Genomic DNA, 19,128 nt, shown 5'->3' on the forward strand with positions numbered 1-19,128 from the left:
TAATAATTGATAGGATAAAATCCAAACTTCCACGTTGCATAGTTTATCAGTAATACAGTGTCAACGAAGATTTGAGAAGATACAATTGATCAATTGGGGTGATGCCTTACTTTAGCATTAGCAAGCGGTTTAAATAGGCTGTATGTTACGAACCAAGTTACCGTGCCAAAAAATGCTATGCAAAATAAGCGAATACATCACTGACACAATGTTATACAAGTAACAATAATTTTCACTATAACGATTAGAGTAAATAATGAATTAAGTCAATTTAATTAATTTGTTTTTCTTTGTAAATAAACCTCGTCACTTGATTTGCAAAGGTTACTCTCTGCTGTCTCAGACGACGACATCTCTGTCCTGTGTCCGTAACTTCAGTGTGTTGTTCGCCTGTGAGATGTAGATTGCAATTATCAACACCACCGATAGTGGCCGCTATCATTTATTGAACCCTTTTGTCCTGTGACGGCAACCGTAGCTACTCTAATAGAAGGGAGAGGATGGTGGCGGAGCTTTAGGTTGCAATTTCCAACTACGCCAATAGTGGTCTCTGTTACTTACACAGTTCACCTTTAAAAGGATAGTTCACCCAAAAATGTGTTATTTACTCACCCTAGGTTGTTCCAAACCTGTAAACATTTCTTAGTTCTGCTGTAGACAAAGGAAGATATTTGGAAGAATGTCGGTAACCAAACAGATCTCATCCCCCCATTTTCTGCCAAAGTAGAGAAGATGAAATTGTGGGAGTTAATGGAAGATCTGTTTGGTAACTGACATTCTTCCAAATATCTTCCTATGTGTTAGAAATTAACAAAGGTTTGGAACAACTATAAGAGACATTCATAGAAACCACAACTTCTGTTGAAACACACAAACACTTTTCCCAAATAAGAGCACCTTCACACAAAAAAACACAAATGTTGACAAAATGTTCTAATAATAACATTCTGTCTTCTCTTTATTCATTCCGTCTTAACACTAAACAGATAGTTTGGCTCTTATACCTGAAGCATTATGTAAGCAGTGATGCAAAGGTTGTGGTTACGTAAGCGCTGAAGTGGGCGGAGCTTTGTGTGAGTTTTATAAGTTTAGCACAAACACCAGCATCTAAAGGATCATAAATAAGAAATCTGATGGTTTATCGACAGAAAAAAATGTACTACAAATTTTACAAATGTAAGCTTCAATTCACAATAGTGTTGTGTAAATTACTCTTAAAAAGTAATTAATTACTAGTTACTCATTACATATTCAATAGTGTAATTAGATTACTGTCCAAATTACTCTGTCCAAAAAGTATTACGTTTCTCATTACTAATTACTTTCTATATCCTACATCAACCTTGATTAGTTAAGTGATTCAAGAATATACATGAAACGGCTTATTGAATTCATTCAAATAATATTATTAACTGACCAAAGTATTACAAATGTGAGAATTATACATTAAAAACCGATTTTAAAGTAAGACTTTGAATTTTGAAGTCAATTACGCTATTGCACACGCATATATTTAACAAAGTATTTAGTTTAAATACATCAAAAGTAACTGTATTTAAATTACAGAAAACATATGAGTAATCCCTTACTTTACTTTTTCAAGGGAAAAGTAATTAAATTACAGTAACTAATTACTTAGTAACTAGTTACACCCAACACTGATTCACAATGACACAAATCCGTAAATGAAAACATAATAAAATATTTTAAAAATTGTAATATTAGATCATTTAACGGGCTGAACTAAGTTTACAAAGGCATAAATATCAAGTTCCAACGCAGGCCTAACATGTTTTTCTCACAAAGGATTTAAAAGCGGTGATCCTAAATAAGACCAACACACAATTTTTTCTTGTTCTGACCTGCCTGTCATTCTTGCCTTCCAGCTGCAATTTGTTTATAAAGTTGTTTAAAAAACAATTAAACTTTTATGTTGAAATGACTCAACCTAGATAATCATTCAAGTGTTTCCCAACAGTAAGATTGTTTAATTTTTAATCCATTACTCATTCAACACGTCTTCCAAGTGTGTTGTTGATGTTGTAAAGTGAATGAAGCCTTAGCTTGCTGTTGTTAAATAAACCATAATGTGCAGAATCTACACCAAAAATATAATCAGAAAGGTTATCATACAGTATTAAAGTATTAAGTTGCAAAAGTTACATTGCAGCTTAAGACATTAAAGTGTATTTTCATAATTTCCATGTTTTTGCAAGATTTCAACTCAAACATTTCACATTTTCGAGGAAATTCAACATTTATGTCAGCAATCATTTGCTAGATTGTTTGTTTATTTATTTTCCAAGACAATTAAGTGGGAACAGAGCTTCAGTGATTCTTCATAAAGTCAAGTCACCAGAGATGAAAGAGCAAACTTAGCAATAATATTCTCTACGTGTCCATATTTCTAAAAACAACAACTACCGTTATGAACCATCAGCTGTTATACATTAAAACTTTTACTTTACGTGTTTTTTTACTGTTTGCAGTAGAATCGAATGGTTCATATGTAACCAGATTGGCCACCAACACATCACAAGCAGTGAGCAAAACAATACCTGAGTGGATCCTGTGGACTTTCTGAAGTTTTTATTGTTTCTTTCGAGTTGTGTTTTACCTGTGCGGAGTCCTCGAGCACACTCAGCCGGAACTGGCCTCTCTTCACCTCCATCTCCAACGCGGATCCGCGGGCGACCGTTGCTCTGGAAGTCTTGTTTCTGCAGAACATTTCCGCTCGTGTTTAACGTCCTCTTAGAAGTAAGAAATCCGCGCGATTTTTAAAGTCGTCGATATAATATTGTTTTAAAATCCGATTTGCCGTTGAACTGTGGAAAGATGGGACGTGTTTTTCCACAGATTTTGTGGGTGGCGCTTGAAGTTTTCAAACAGCGCCACCATTGGTGCGATTTAGTAAATGCAACGTTGAGGAAAAGTTTGTGTGTGATAAATGCTTGCAAGCCTTGGAAGGAAAAATATGTTAGTTAAATTGTTTGTTATTTGTATATATTTTTTGGGTGATAATAATAATAACTTCAATTATTATGTACAATTGTTAATCATTTTGGGAAAAATTTACAGGATCGAAGCCACATTTCAATCATTTTCTTCAGGAGATTTAGGACTTCTGCACTACTTCTGGCCTTTATGTTCTTTGATGTATGTTATTATGTATATTTATATATACATAGATTATAAGGATATTTGTGTATTTATGTGGATGTATGTAATATGTTAACATGTCTGTGTATGTATTTATGTATGTATCATAATGTTTTTTATTATTGTGTATGAGCACACTAAGCTAATTCCAAAAAACATAAATGTATTAATATGAATATGTTTTATTATATGTGTTCTAAATGTACGTCTTGTTGTACGGTATGTTGTGTTAATAAAAAAGTTGGGTTTGGATAATTTATGCTGAAAAATTATAATACCCAAATTTTGTTAAAATGATGCATCCTTGAGGAAATATAATCAATACAGTTATAAAATATTACAATTATAATAATTTAGTGAAAAGAGCAGATGAACACATTAACACGCATTTTATCTTACTTGTTTTTAACTTAATAATTTCTCTGTGGAAAGTTTCGCTCATAGTATTGGATGCAGATGTAATAACACAAACATAGATCTGCAAAACATACCAAAACATTTTATTAACATATTTACAAATACAAGTGAAACTGCTTGTTATATCTTCTGCATACAAACATGACAGCAAACCACAATTATGAAAAGACAACAACACTAAATCAAAATGTAGGTTTGGTGACTAAAGCAGATGTCACACTGCTTAAATTCAATGCAAAGACAGCAAGAGACAAATGATATGGGGGTTTGATTAAAACGGCTCTGTACATTTTTAGGCACGAAAAAATATTCAGAAAAGAAAATATGTGGATGTAAATGTTTAAAAAAATGGGAGAAAATACATTTGCTACAGGTTCTTAACTAGAATAAAACACAAAACAGTTCAGTCAGGCTGAGATCGGAGATGAATGTTATTGCAAATTTACATCAAGTGTGGTGAAATTGTAACATAGGACTTTTTACAGGGATTTAATACTTTTAAAAATAAATAAAATATTCTTAAAAATCTAATAGACAATGTCACTTAATGAAATCCATAGACAGCATGTTTTGAGCACAAATCAAATCCTTAATATGAGGTATAAGTTTTGACTGTCTCCTTCACCTCCAATAGTTATTGGTAAAGAATTCTTATATTCACAAATGTCCAGTTGATTTTTGAATGGTTAGGTAGTTCGAGGTCCTTTTTCTAGCCATTGGCTCGTCTTAATCCATGTCTTCAAGCTCATCCACTTCAGTGAAGATATCGCTGAAAAAATACTTAGAAACACTTGTGGGCTCTTCTTCCGAGTTCTGCTGTAGGACACAGTGAAACAAAGATAAAATTATAAAATTGATAATAATCATGAATTTCACAATACATCATAACTAAAGAAACTTCGGTTCTTGTGTGCTACCAAAAAAATGAATGGTTAACTGTACCTCAGTCTTGGAAGTAGAGGAAGTAGAGGTTGAAGGTTGCATTGCTTCGGGATTTTTTGTCGAAGTAACAGTAATAGCCGCTTCTCGTTTTCTGTCTGGGCGTGAGGTGTTGACCGCTGGTTTCTGGTGTCCTGGCTTGGCCCCTCGATGAGTACCTGAGGGGGCTTGTGTGCTCTTAGAGGAAATGAAGGACAGGAAACCCTTTGGTCTTCTACCAGGTCTATGGAAGGCATCCAGATGAGCAAATCAGTAAAACTAAACAGTTAGTATCATGGACATATTTCCTATTCAGGGTCAAATAGACTCTCAATCTAGCATCACAATCATTTTTATCCAATATCAAGCGTTTCAAACTCTCATAATACAAGTCTTGAAGAATCTAAGAGGTAAGTCTGCAGAGACCCACCTTGTCAGTGGTCCACTTGTGGGAACAGATGCGATTTGACTGACATTGAGCGATTGTGACCCACTAGCCTCTGTCACACTTAATTCAACTGCATCTTTGCCAGCAAGGTCTCCCTGTCCCTGGGCTATATCTTCACAGGTATTTTCTTGATTGGCAAGTTGACGTGAATCCTTGAGAAGTGCTGCAATATTGCTGGATGAGGAATGCGTTGCTTCTCCATCTGAAGTGACTGCTGATGTTAAGCTGTCTTTTACTGTTGTTGAATTGCTGGCTCTCAAATTTTGTTCTTGCACTGATATAGTCTCTTGGCTATATAGTGTTGAAATTGGTACTGAGGTAGTCTCTTCTGAAGAAAGCGCTGGTGTCTCCTCTTTAGCCCCTCGAGTGCTTCTTCTGGTCAGGGTGTTGGGTTTAACCTGAAGTTTTGCTTAACACATTGGTAGAACACACAAATCCTCTCAGTATACCCGATCATGACATTGTAAAGATAAGAGATGTTTTGAAATTGCTTAAAGAGATATGCTTCAACAAAGAATTATAGCAGGATAATTAAAACTAGGGTATTATTGATGTTTCCATGATGTACACATTAGTTAATATTGAAATACAAAGTTCCATGAAATCTCTCTTACCTCTCCTGGCTCTCTCGGGAACTTCTTTTTTCTTCTCCACGCGCTCCTTCTCCTCCTCAGTACATTCTGTCTTTTCGAACACTTTTTTATTAAAAACAGACAAAGGTGAACATGGGTAAGTATTATGCATGAATAAGCTGTGCCATATTTGTATTCCATATATGTTCTTACCGGGATGTTCTGTCGGACTCTCTGTCTTGTCAAGCTAGCGAGGAAAGACATCACTATTAGTTACAAATCAACATTTCAAACCCTTTTTCTTAAGCACATTGGGTGATGAAAACGAGAACATTTGTTTTACCCGCTGAGATCTCGAGGCTAGTGCCGTGTTCTCCAAATCTCCTTTGCTCGTGTTGTCTCCATCCCCCTTTTCCTCTTCCTCTGCCACAGGAACTAAAGCATCTGTGATCAGAAGATGACTTGTCTCCCTGCTCTCATTACAACTGAAATTAATTGGAGGGGGGACAAGAGAGCATTCAGGATTATTTAAAAAAATCGAAAAGACACTTTCAAACATTGCTTCTGCTGTTTGAAGCACAGAATACAGTACCTTTGACTTTGAGAATGCAATTCAGTCATGGTCGTACATCCGAGGGTCTCTGTCTCAAAGTCCATCCCCTCGTCAAACGTGGGTGGGATTTCAGTAAGAGAGAGTATAAACACTGGTTCATCATGGGTGGGGTCAGCAGATGTGTCCTGTAACAAACATACAGGAAGTTCCCCAACATTGTTTCCGTCAGAAGTGCTTCTGGTGTTTTCTTCCAACACAGCCACAGTTTTCTGTTTCAACTCATCTCCCGAAACAACTTGTGTCGTGACTTCTTTGACTGCCTAAATAAAAAACATAATCTATGACATTCACATTGTTCTTTCTGAGCGTATGCTTATATTGAGCGTGTCATATTTCAAACAAATCAAACATATATTATTTACCATATCTGATCCTGTGTCGAATGCAACTTTCTCATGTTGAGCTTCTGTGGTAACTACAGCGCCCTCTTCAGGGCTTTCAATGGGAGTGAAAGTGCTTGTGAAGAACTCGGCAACAGGTAAACTTTCTTCTGGTACTGAAAAAACAAATGCAAACACATTTAAGTGTATTTGTATGTAACTTTGCTTAAAATGTGACAAATCTTCTGATTCTGAACCGCCCATGATGTAAGGCTAAAAATGTTCTGTGATATTCTTCTCTTTAACAACGTACATATTTTAGAAAATCCCGACTGTGTCTGAATTGTCTCATTTGTTGTGGTTGACGTTGTGTTATGCTGGGTCTGGACGAGTGTGTCTGTAGATATCCGAGTCAGTTTGGCTTTAGGTCGATGTCCACGATACCTCCTGACAGGTCCACTGGTCTCATCAGATCTCTCCTCCTGAGACACACTGACACAAACAACACACAATTGAAAATAAAATATTCAGTTGAGGTCTTTTTGATTTAACTAAATAAGATTATTTGGGAGGGGGCAGTTTCTTCAATACCTTTTCATTTGCTCTGTCTCTGGCTCCGCCTCATTCACCTCTCGTCTATTTTTTTTCACACTTTCCTCTGTGATTACATCATCACTCTTTCTCTTGAGTGACGGGACGGATCCACTATCTTTCTCAGGTATGTCTTCAGGACCATCTTTTCGATCAGATGCTGTATCCGGCTGCATGACCACAGCGAGAATTGTAGACGAATCTTGTGGCGTGTTATCCGCCGGACCTGAACTTTCTTGCATTGGTTCGGTCGTATTTTTATTCAGTTCTATAGAATTTGGACCTCTGGAGCTCGGCACAGAATCAGGTTCTTGATGGATTTGCTGTGGCTGGACTCGTCTGGTTTTCAAACATGGGCCAACGTTGGGCTTGGGTTTCGAGAAACGGCCCCTTCTAGAGGGTGGAGCGCTGGTTGAAGAACTCAAGTTCTGCATCTCGTCTTGAGTGACTACATCATTAGTTGTCTGTATTCTGATTGGTTGCTCTGTCGTGATGTAGGTTTCTTCAGAGGCTGGTTCTGGAATATCACTCCCAATACTTGAGAGGTTAAGAACAGCTTTTGTCTCAGACTCTAAATTTACAGAAGGACCAGCCAACACTACTGAAGTATCAGCCTGAATTTCTACTGTTTCTGTAAAGACGACATCTTGGACAACCTCTTCGTGCACATCACTTAATGGCTGCTCATTAATATAATCTTCACCTAAAAAACAGAAATATTTAACTCAGTGAATATGTTAAAAATGAAGGAAGGTGGAAGTTTGAATTGAGTTTGGAATTTTAAATTATGAATGTTTTCTTGCCTGTGCAAGAACTTTCAGTTGTCTGGATCATCTGTGCTGAGCACCCAATGGTCAGAAGTGTCTGGGCAGCTTCATTGTTGATCTCCTTACACACTGAAAACGAAACATCAAAATGAAAGTATCAAACATTTTAAAGCCTAAAATATTTGAAACAAAAGCCAAAAATGTTAAAGTTCAACATATTTGAGATAAAAATCTTCCATTAAATGTCCATTCAATGCATTCCACATTACCTTCCATGTGATCTGGATCAAGAAACTCAATGACATCCTTGAAAACAAACCAGACACCAGATTTAGCATCAGCTACACAAAACAACATCAAAGCATCATACGCAGAGCCTCATTTTGAGCATGAATGTGTACATTTTGACAGAAACCACATGACATCTGACATACTGATGATCAATGAGTTTGTAGAGACAGCTGAACGTGATGAGAGAGATGACCTCGAGGAGACTTACAACAAGTAGGTCCAATTGGTGTTCACAAGGGACAGAACCAGCAGGCATTTCAGCCTGCTCGCATGAAAACTCAGGGCACAAAGCATTCTGGGATGTGCCCAGGATATCGGGAACATTCAAAGAGATGTCCAGCTGTGAGCCAATGGGATTGAGTTACCATGAAAAAAGAAAAATGAAAAGGGGAGGGTGTGTGAGCATAGGATAAATGTGAAAATGAATAAGAATGAAATGGTGAAATAATTGATCGCAACCAATAAACTCAGATTTAACACAAAAAATGTTTCCGAATGAGATTCAGGCGTTGACATCACAGATATGTTGCATTCTCAGCACTTGTATGTACAATATATAAGTATGTTTCTGACCCCATGCTTTAAAAACAATAAAAACTGGGTTAGTGTAATAATATCTAGACTCACCTCCTCCACAGTTTCCAACACCTCTGAATTATCTGGGGGTAGTGAGCGAAGACTCATTGGCACAAACGCCTGGTTTTCCTCTTCTACATTTGAAGAAACGTCACAGTCTTCTCCATCCTCTTCATCATCATCATCCTCTTCAGTCCCAGTTGCCCGTAAGGTCAACAGTCTCGATTTTCCCCTCCTAGTCATGCCTTGTTTCAGACTTGGGCCTGGCTTTACTTTGGCTCTACGGCCAGGTGCTTGAAACCCTTGATTATTGGTAGACAACTGAGGATCATAGACCACTTCCTCATCTTCCTCTTCCTCCGCTGCCGCCTGCATCACATGCTGAGAGAGTTTAGGGATCCGTCCCGACCTGAGCAAAAGTGAAAGGACGTTAAATTAACATTTACGGGAAACTGTCACTCTCTGGATGATGCGATGGTGGTCCAGTACCTGGTTGGTTTATTGAAAATTTGTTCCTGTACAGCAGTGAGGTCGGGTTCTTCCTCCAAATCTTCCAATTCTTGGAGAATAGAGGACTGCTTCTTTTCTCTCTCTTGGACTAGAACTGGGGTCACCTAAAAAAGGGAAAGCAATGTTTTTGCAATTGGCCAGTTAGTCATTGGTATGTAACTGTACAGTATCATGGAATTAATTTGATAAAAAAAGACGAACCATTTGACAGTTTGTCTAAAGAACCCAACCTTATCAAACATTTGCAAATTTTACCTTGGTGGTCTTTTTAGTTTCTTCTCCACCTGGGCGTCTATTTCCGCACCTGTTGCTGAGGGTTGGGATCGGTCTTTGGGGTCGACCATTGAGCTGGGCCGGTTTAATGACCGGACTCTTGCTCACATTCTCAGATTCCTTTAACCTGCTAACATTACTTTTATATTACAGTCTCAAAAATGTGTAGTAATTGTATGTAAAGCAAAGAGACAGGTTTGTAGATTCTCTCTTTAAAACTTTCTGTATATTGCCTAAATCTTACCTCTCATCTGATGACAGCCCCTCAGAGATTTCATTTTCACAGTCTTGAGGATCAGCTACAAACCAATGAAATATATCATATTAAAAACATTGATGATAAAGAACTAACCCTATGATTAATAGACTGTTTCATAAAACGGCCCGAAGTTAACTTGTTCTGTGTTTGTTAATTGGTCTGGCTAATAAGATATATTTACGTCAACCTGCCAGAGCGAGAAGAAAGAGCACGCCCAGGCGTCAACCAAGGAGACCTGGAGAAGGATCTTGCGCACACGACTACACACGTCAGCTGTATTTCTTTGTTCACTGCATTTCGATGATGAATGTTATATAAAAGATGGATTGAAACTGATAGATGGAGCGATCCCAGCGCTTAATGATGCCGGACATGAACCCCACACGGTAAGTGAAACTAAGTCATGTGTCTGAGTTGGCAATGGCTGCGCACGTGCTTTAGTTCCGCCCATGCAATATTACCAACATGAGAAATGCGGAAACTGTATAAGCTAAGGCCACTTTTAGTTCTGTCCTAATGTGTGATTGCTCCGCCCCACCTCTGCGTTTCTTTGAAGCAGCATTGCCTACAGCTTTCCTGTAGCTCAGTGGTAAGAGCATTGCGTTAACAACACAAGGATGTGGGTTCGATCTCAGGGGATTGCAAATACCTATGTAAAATGTATAGGATAAAGCAATGTAAGTCGCTTTGGATAAAAGCGTCTACCAAATGCCTAAATGTAAATATAAATTACCTCCTCCTTCATTCCAGAGGTCTTCGTTTTCCTTTTCTCCCACCACCTCATCGTTGTCTGAACTTTCTGAAGACCTTATTTCCTTTCTTTTAACCACTGTGTCAGACAATTAATGTGTGAGACAATGTATCAAAACACTGGTGAGGAATAGAAGGACAGATTAAAAAGAAAACAGACCTCTTGGTTTTCTGAATGTCCTTTGCGCCTTAGCCAACTTGATAAGCTCTTTGTTCTTGTCCTTCTTCGTCTGCTCATCTTTTAGAATCTGCTCCATTAATGTCTTAAAGAAATCTAGATCCAAACGCCTCTTCTCCTCTGGAAACATGAATTTACGTCATTTTCAACAAAGTGCACTGAACTCTTTTCGAGATTTCGTCTTTTAAAAGGTTTTTGTAGGTTGCGTTTAGGGTTATATTTTTTGGGCTACTCACTGAAAGCTTTGTCTATCCTCCATGAGTTTATTCTCTCCTCTTTCTTAAACTTGTTCTGTGAACACAAGAACACCAAAGAGCAGTGTCTTGAAGATGCGCTTGTATATAAAAAATAAAATTGGTTTCTGTTCAAATCTAAAAAAGTCTAAATTAGTACAAATTATGCACTCACTACAATTTCTAACACTACCTAATCATTTTCAAACAAATGAAAACCAAACCTTAATCTCGACACGAGCTCGATGGGGAAACAGTTGACCGATCATGGAGAAGTCTGTCCCCACCATGCTGATGGCCAAGTAAAACATATCAGTCTCTGTAAAAGTCAAAACAAGACAGATTTCTTATAACTGAAACTCATAAGCTCCAGAAGGTCCGTACAACAATTTTGGGTAGAGATCCATATCTGACCTCCGTTGGACCAGGGTTTGGTGTAGGTGCCTTTCTTAAAGCTGGAGTAGGTGGTGGTAGAGCCACGTTCGAATATGGGATCTCTGTCCTCTGCTGGATTGGGTCCGTTCATCCTGGACACCTGGACTGTTAAACTACACACAATCACAAGGAGAGAGTTAAAAGTGACCTCTTCTGAAAATCCCTCTGGTTTTAAAGGGATACTTTACTACCAAATCAAAATTTCCCCATGTTTTACTCACCCTCAAGGCATCCTAACTGAATATGTTTTTCTTCTTGAAGAATATTAGTTAGTTATAGTTGCCATAAAACAAGCCTCTGGTTCACGCGCATTAGAGAGATGACGGAAGCTAGACATCAATATGTCAATAAGGATGTTTTTCTTAAACAAACGCAAAAGATCTTTGATCGATGGATGCACTTTTTGGAGCTTCAAAAAGTCAACACTGATTGATTTCCATTCTACCGCTTGAAAGCAAAATGATTCATGGTATTATAACTCTGACTGCATTATTCTTCAAAAAGACAACCATATTCACTTAGGATGCCTTAAGGGTGAGTAAAACATAGGGAAATTAAAGTATCCCTTTAAGATTTACGTTCAAAAGGCCCCTGACCTCTCCTCATCTATAATAAGAGATCCATCCTCGGCCACTTTCACCCTGGGCACCATCAGAGGATCTTCCGCATGAGTTTCCTCTGCCATATCTGCTTCTTCTTCATCCTCACGAAGACCATCTTCACCTTCATTCTCCTGAACTGATGGACCCGTTGAAGGCTTCGAAGAACTGAGTGGGAACGAGAAGATCTGATGATGCTTTGATCTACGAACCCATCACATTCATAATATATGTAATTTGGGAGACAGACAGACTGACTTACGTTGGTTTAGGGGAGTTAGGTAACACTATCTCAGATGCTTTCTCTTCCTCTTCTGTAAAAGACCTAAGATAAAAAGACAAAAGAAGACATTGCTGTTAGAAGTTCCTACATTTTTAGCAAACAGTAATTAAGTATAAGACGTACTTCATTGGGTTGGAGGCAGGTAGGTAATAGATCAGTTCTCTCATGGTCATTTTGGTGTGATCTTTCGGTACCTTCCGCTCTTTGACTCCCATTCTGGGTTTCTTCCTATCTTCCTAAATTACAAAAAAGCATCAGTGGAGAGGTTAGATCTAAATACTTCATTACCTCAAGGAGTTCATATAAGGTGATAATTTACCATATAACCATGTCATAGAATTAACATTTCATCCAAATAGGAAGGAATATGTTTCATAAGTGTATAAACCTAAAATATAAACCTGTGTGCTCCAGTTCATATAGAACATAAACTCAAAAGAGACCAAAAAGAGATACACACCTTGCTTTTGCTCATCTCCATTTTAAGAAGCTCCCTAAGTTTCCGAGCCTTGGCCAATCTGATCATGTCTGCAGGGTCCTTCAGAGTTTTGATGACCTTAGAACCTGAGTTAAGTTTTTTTCTTAACGGATCATACTGGTCTTTCTCTAGATCAAGCCCAGAATTGTTCTCCGGTTCAACGACTTTGCAATCCAAAGCAGCAGGGATCGGACACTCGGGTGGGGTTTCGTGAAGTATAACAGGATCAGGTTGGGATGTTTCAAGAGGTTGCTGTTGATCTGATGCTCTGTCTCCTAGTGTTCCCTTCTCCAGGACAAACTGAGGTGGGACTGTAGGTGTGGGCTGAGCTTTGGGCCGCCTGCCCCCTACGGAAGGTCTCCGTCTTTCAGGAACATTGGAATTGGCGACAGCCTCCTTGACTAGAGGCGCACCAAGAGCAGATTCTACAATGGCGGCTATTTTTTCGGACTCACTGGGTGTTACTGGTTTGACAGGGGACTTAGAAGGAGATTTTGGAGTGCTGGAGGAGACTGGGGAGGCCCGGGGTTTGGCCAAGTTGGGTAGAGCTGTAAATCGTTTCCTCCTTTGTGGGCCGGATGTCAAAGAGGTGCTTGTTGCAGCTTGGGAATCAGTACTTTTAGATGCTGCACCTCTGTTGTGAAGCACAAAATCATTTAGAAAATGTGTACATTTCTAACTTATTAATGGTGAGATTTCAATGACGTGATTTAACAGTTAACCCAAAAATGAAATATGGACATACATTTATTTAGTTTAACAGTATTTGAGGTATTAATGTATGGAATTGAGCAGCACTCACTCTTCATGGCTATTGGCATCCACGTCGTTACCATGGTTGCTGGTCATGGCTGCTTTTTCACTGGTCTTCTCAGATTCTGTCGCAGGGGGATCACTGTTAACTTGCTCAGCTATGACCTCTGATACCTGAGATGGGCCGGAGTCAGTGGGGGTCTGGTTTGGCTGAGTTTTATCCAGAGACGCATCGTGAGAGCCCGTCAGAGCTCGGCCCGGCGGCTTCACATTGGGCCGGACGCTGATTCTGGATCTGCGTATCATCTTTCTGTGTTCAGAGAAAGAGGAACAGTTCTTATATGATGAAATTAAGTGTAAAACGGCAAAAATGAATATGTATATATGAGCACAACGATTTACAAAATTAATGAAATAATTAAAATATTGTTTTATTATACAAGAAATAATTTAATTTAGCCAAGCTGATAATCAATTTAGAATTAGGTTATGCTAACAGTAAATAATGATATGTTTACATTAATCTGTATTTACACATATAGCATTGCAATTTATTGCATCATTGCAGTTTGTTGACAATCTGTCACAAATCTCAGGGTATATTAAATCACACTTCTGATAACATGATATAACATGATAGAATAATTTATCTTCAGGAAAAAAATCTCTAAGTTCTTCTTGACAAGGGTCTAACTTGTGACTTTAAAGCTGCTCACTAGACTTCATGACAACAACTCACGGAAACGTTACTTCATCTCAATGCAATGTGTCAACGGCTTTAAATAACATTTGTATGTGTAAAATCTTGGCTAAATCGATAAATATCGAATTTACAGTTGCACGAAACATATACTTGAGTAACATTAAAAGGATCTTGTACAAGTTTTGGAACGTTTTTTAACAACAGGCACATGAGCGGGTCCTTTCAAAACAATGCTCACTAAACCTCGTAGTTGTCATCTTATTAGACAACTAACGTTACATTTTACAACATCACTACGAAAATAAATCAATGACAACTGTGACACTTACGATATTTTGAGCTCTGTGCCAGGCGAGTTGATGATAGTAAAAGCTTTAGCTCCTCAGCTCCTCCATGCTTCAGTGCCGTCTGTTTCTGCGCATGCGCACTGAGCATCAGTCAGAAGAAACGGTCCCTCTCCATCAGTTCCACCCGGACGAGTTTCTGCGTCGGACACGTTGCTACGCATGTGAGCCCGGGGATGTTGTAATAGAAATAAATATGATTTTTTCATCTGCATGAGCATCAACAAACATTTTGCGGACATGGATACGCCGATCGTATGCGGCCACGCTTCTACAGACACGAAGGCTTCGGGTGTTGTGTCAGGAAATACTGCGACACTTGCCCTGCCTGAAGCTAATCTAGTGTGTGTTGAATATCCAGGAGTTGTCAACAATGTGGACAGAATGCTGGACACCATTGGATTGGAAAAGGGGGTGTCCAAGGTGATCACACACCTCCCAATGAGATAACGTTATGGATGAGGTTAACCGGAAGCTACTTAATGTAGCAAATTGTGTATTGTAGTTTGAAGGCATGATGGTGTTAATATTTTGATTTCACACGTAGTTTAGAGATGTAAAAAGATGGCAAAGTTATTTGATTATTTTGCAGTAATGTTCAAGTTAAAGGCGTAATTCACCCAAATATGACAAACAACATTGGCCTGCTGATTTCCATTGTATGGACACAAAACCACGGAGATATTTCTCAAAATATCTTCTTTTGGGCTCCACAGAAGAAAGAGTAATTTAATTGTGTTAAATGGCAAACAAACACGTTTTGATGAATAGATTTTGTTTATTTATTTATGATGTGCCTCTGTTCTAATGGATTGTCTTTTAACCTGGGTTGCTTGTTATTTTAAACAGACATATGCAGATTCTTCAAAACGACTGGAACTCCTCTTTCGGCCGAAAGACCCATTCTGCCATCCTGTGTATGGGAATCGATACTCTTCCACCAACTTGCTCCTCAGAATTCGCCGCAGAACCCGCAAAGGAAACAGTGGGGAGACCCAAATCAGCATGGAAATAGTGGGGTTAATAGGAACCACATATAAATTTCAAGGTTACAAGTCCACACGTAGTATTCTTAGAAAACATGTATAACCTGTGATTGATTGTTTTATTTGTTTAAATAAGTCTTATTTAAAGTTGCCTCGAAATGTATGAACCATGATCTGCTACTTGTTTTTTCTATGCAGAAACTGGTAGTTTTATGGACAAAATCTTTTTATTTGTCTTTTATTGGACAGAAAATGTAATACCTCATAAGTGGTCTTTATTGATATTGTAACACAGTATTGAATCACATCACAATGCTGATTTTCTCAGGAATGGCTGATTTTCAGTACCTGGCAACTCATAACGGTCCAGATGGCAACCAGATGTCTTTGTATGACAAGATCATTTTGCGTAAACCTGAGAAGAAAGAATTCTACGATAATCCCGTGCCTCTCTTCATACCTCCTCCTATTTTCTCACGTCTGGACACAGCTGTGGACTATTACTATCGCCCGGATGTTTTTCATTGGTAAGGTGTAGAGGAATCTGTGTTCTCACACATTAATTGTCCAAAAGGCTTGGTTTGTTTTTCTCATAATTCGGTGACATCACTTCCCAAAATACAGCAAAGAAACAACATTACAGTCGGCTCTCCTCAAGGATCAGCTTATCGCTCCTAATCGGGCTCGCCGGCCAAACAATGCCATTTTTGTCAACTTTGATGACAAGACCATACCATCAGAGCCTTTAGAAGCTGCTGTAAGTAGTTGGAAGAAGATCGGTGTCCATCATAGTGATTTACAGGCAGAGCAACAATTGAGACAGGTTTGTACAATGTTGAAATACATGTTTGTGTTGTGGACTGATATTAATGCAAACAAGATTTCTGTAAACCTTTTTTTAAGAAGTCCTTTTCACATTTTCGCTCCAACTTTTTTCATTTAATTGGGAAAATGTGAAAACGAATTCATCAACAGAATATTTAGAACTTAAAATGCTAAATGTACATCTTTGTGTCAAAAAAAAAGCTCTGTAAAGCAACGGTAACCAAGTAGCAAGCAGCAAAGGGTCATTTGAAAAGTATAAATAGTTATAAGTCAACATGAGCAACTGTTTGGCATGATTTGTGTGGTATTATTTTATCATAGGAAATGAATGTCCTTAAACCCTTATCTTATCTCAGTTCCACCTGTTCTGCAAAGCTCTCCGGTTAATTTGACTCTGTACTCACAGCTTTTTGAGGGAAGACCCATATGGTCCCGTAATGCCATCAAGACCAACATCAATATTCATCCAGAAAAAATGAAGCACCTTCTACCATATATGGCCTACTACATGGTGAGAGCAGAGTTTGATACACTTCAAGTTTTAGTTGACATATAGAAATATATGGTATATAAAGAAATATTTGTCATTTAGCGGAGGCATTTATCCAAAGCATTTAAGTAAAATATCGTATGGTGTGATAGAGAATAAATAAATACAAATATATAAAAAAAAAGAAGAAGACTTCTATATGTAGTTGACAGGGCCATGGAGGAGTTTGTGGGTCAGGTTTGGATACGATCCTCGAAAGACTCCAGAAGCAAAGATCTACCAGGTTCTAGACTTCAGGATTCGCTACGGAATGAAGCATGGTACGAGATCAAAACACCTAAGCACCTTGTGTAACACACTTTATATTCAAGTGTAGAAAACTATGGTATAAACAACTTTTACATAATGCAGTGAAACATTCTGATACGAAGTAATTGCATAACTCCTGTGATTTCTTTCTGTCTGTTGCTGTAGGATACACCTTCAATGACATGCCAGTGAAACCCAAGAGAAGTGCCTATCATTACAGCCATCCAACCACATTAAACAAAGCTGGTACTTTTGTGAATCAGATGATGTTCTCATTCCAATATTTGCGTTATATCACATAATTAATCATGTATGTTTTATTTTTTTTATTTTAGTTCCCCAAGCGGCAAGTGTCAGTGACATCACTCTGGAGAGCCCTTCATCATCGGGACCCAAACCTGCCACTGCTAAATACCTGCTCAAGGTATTGCTTACCTTTTCATTATAATCGATTCTTTAGCATTCAACTGCAATCAGCTTGAGCAATTTCCATCTCTCTGTGATCTTCTCATCTCAAGGAATCAGTCTATATATTTCGGGAGGGTATGCTTCCTCCATACCGACAGATGTTCTACCAGTTTTGTGATTTGGATGTTGACAAGTAAGTCTCAATGTGTTTTAAAACATTCATCCATAAGACCTGGGGAACATCTGCGCGCTTGACCCCTTGGTTTTTTGTGCTTTGTAGAGTAAAGGAGATCATCCATAAGAATGATGGGAAAGAGGAGGTGTGCGACGAAAGAGATGGCTGGTGTTTGCCGCACACACCTGATGAGCTCAGGAATATCATCTCTGGCATGATCCAAAAACACATCCAAGTCAAGCAGCCAGGTAAACAACAAAACAGCGTTCGCACTGACACACAAAATCCAAAATACATACAGTCATTTTGTTATATTGTATGGTTTTGTCATAGCTTCATCCAACCCAAAGCCTAGAAGAGCCAGACCCAAAACTGTTGACAGCGGAGAAGATGAAGACGATGAAGACGAAGATTACAAACCCTCTGACGAGAGTGACAATGAAATGGAAACAGAGCTGGCAGATTACATGTAATTCCACTTTTTTAGTTTAGTGCACTTAATTTGAAATGTAAATATAAATGTATATCAAAGTAGTTTTGTACTATAATGAAAATGGTAAAATGTTTTACGCCTCGGAAAATAAATAGATTTGTTGAAGGAATTGACTTGAGTAAATGTATTACTGTTTTGAAATTATACATTATGGTTTGTTGTTTAAAGGTTAGTGTGCAACCAGTATGTGTTTAATGCACAAGTTGTACATTTTGGAAGTTTAAATACTGCTTTAGGATCATTGCAAATCGACTCCAAATTCATCATAACTTATGTTCTAAAACAGTAAGTTAGCAAGTCAATCTGTTCTGCCGCACTGATAAGACAATGAAACCAATTTTTTTAAGTTTCTTTATGAAGTTTAACATGCTGAATATGAAAATCAAATTCATTTTTCGACAGTACTCGATATATTTTCACACATTTATACATTTTGGTATTATAACTCTTACGCAGAAATGATATGGTACTGGGATAACACTGAGCTCAAAACAGTTTAACATAACAGTTACTAAAAATGAGTTGATCAAAACTTCTGAATGTACATTTGATCTTTTTTGTCTTTTATGACTAATACTGTCCTCACCATCCAAGTCACACATCATGGCTTCATCCTACTTTCCCTGGACTACAAACATTTTGAGAATTTTTTGACAGGGACACTTAGAAAATAATTTTTTAAACATGTGAACATTAATATATATATATATGTATATATATATTTGTAAAATACCATTATATTGTAATTATAATGTTATAAGCTATAAATTAACTTGAGCTAAATATACACTTAAACATGTATGCTACATAAAAATAAATATTACCATAATAATTAACACCAAAGAATTGTACAAGAACTTCACAAATGGTCAGGCGAAACAAAAATTTGTTAAACTGTGTAATGTATAGTTATTAATGCTTATTTTGTTCAGAAAATTGCTCTGTAGCCTTAATGCTCTGCACACTACAGTA

At 37.9% G+C, this 19,128-nt stretch overlaps 3 protein-coding genes across 10 annotated transcripts in view; 1 reads left to right on the forward strand and 2 right to left on the reverse strand.

The window, feature by feature from the left end:
• rtknb (rhotekin b) overlaps positions 1 to 2,961 on the reverse strand; it is a 30,725-nt gene extending 27,764 nt beyond the window's left edge. The window contains exon 1 of one of the 3 annotated variants that reach the window (XM_056730772.1): positions 2,618 to 2,949. In XM_056730772.1, the coding sequence (XP_056586750.1) occupies positions 2,618 to 2,728 (111 nt within the window). In that variant the 5' untranslated portion in view covers positions 2,729 to 2,949. Of the gene's footprint in view, positions 1 to 2,617 lie in introns of all 3 variants that reach the window. The other 2 variants (XM_056730771.1, XM_056730773.1) reach the window with 2 other exon arrangements.
• Positions 2,962 to 3,638: 677 nt separating this feature from the next.
• zgc:162472 (uncharacterized protein LOC553495 homolog) lies at positions 3,639 to 14,591 on the reverse strand. Of its 6 annotated transcripts, none has more exons than XM_056731253.1 (29): positions 14,456 to 14,591; positions 13,473 to 13,733; positions 12,653 to 13,304; positions 12,316 to 12,428; positions 12,172 to 12,234; positions 11,907 to 12,077; positions 11,290 to 11,423; positions 11,100 to 11,194; positions 10,879 to 10,933; positions 10,625 to 10,762; positions 10,448 to 10,543; positions 10,253 to 10,363; positions 9,700 to 9,754; positions 9,438 to 9,582; positions 9,162 to 9,286; positions 8,724 to 9,081; positions 8,305 to 8,436; positions 8,075 to 8,111; positions 7,842 to 7,934; positions 7,039 to 7,741; positions 6,761 to 6,939; positions 6,490 to 6,623; positions 6,107 to 6,387; positions 5,858 to 5,999; positions 5,728 to 5,761; positions 5,557 to 5,637; positions 4,925 to 5,351; positions 4,519 to 4,738; positions 3,639 to 4,392 (listed from the first exon to the last, which is right to left on the reverse strand). In XM_056731253.1, exons 2-29 carry the CDS (start codon positions 13,727 to 13,729, stop codon positions 4,303 to 4,305), a joined length of 5,121 nt encoding a protein of 1,706 aa, XP_056587231.1. In that variant the 5' UTR covers positions 13,730 to 13,733; positions 14,456 to 14,591; the 3' UTR covers positions 3,639 to 4,302. The 6 variants fall into 6 exon arrangements, with proteins under 6 accessions (XP_056587231.1, XP_056587230.1, XP_056587228.1 ...); XM_056731252.1 differs by having other exon boundaries at positions 3,639 to 4,389; positions 9,438 to 9,585; XM_056731250.1 differs by having other exon boundaries at positions 9,438 to 9,585.
• Positions 14,592 to 14,609: 18 nt separating this feature from the next.
• On the forward strand, positions 14,610 to 18,834 carry gtf3c5 (general transcription factor IIIC, polypeptide 5). The gene is made up of 11 exons (XM_056731257.1): positions 14,610 to 14,893; positions 15,320 to 15,518; positions 15,785 to 15,983; positions 16,081 to 16,279; positions 16,688 to 16,792; positions 16,977 to 17,091; positions 17,246 to 17,326; positions 17,416 to 17,504; positions 17,599 to 17,681; positions 17,769 to 17,911; positions 17,997 to 18,834. Exons 1-11 carry the CDS (start codon positions 14,684 to 14,686, stop codon positions 18,134 to 18,136), a joined length of 1,563 nt encoding a protein of 520 aa, XP_056587235.1. The 5' UTR covers positions 14,610 to 14,683; the 3' UTR covers positions 18,137 to 18,834.
• Positions 18,835 to 19,128: the final 294 nt, after the last annotated feature.

This window comes from Triplophysa dalaica, chromosome 19 (assembly GCF_015846415.1).
Source record: "Triplophysa dalaica isolate WHDGS20190420 chromosome 19, ASM1584641v1, whole genome shotgun sequence".
Lineage (NCBI taxonomy): Eukaryota > Metazoa > Chordata > Actinopteri > Cypriniformes > Nemacheilidae > Triplophysa > Triplophysa dalaica.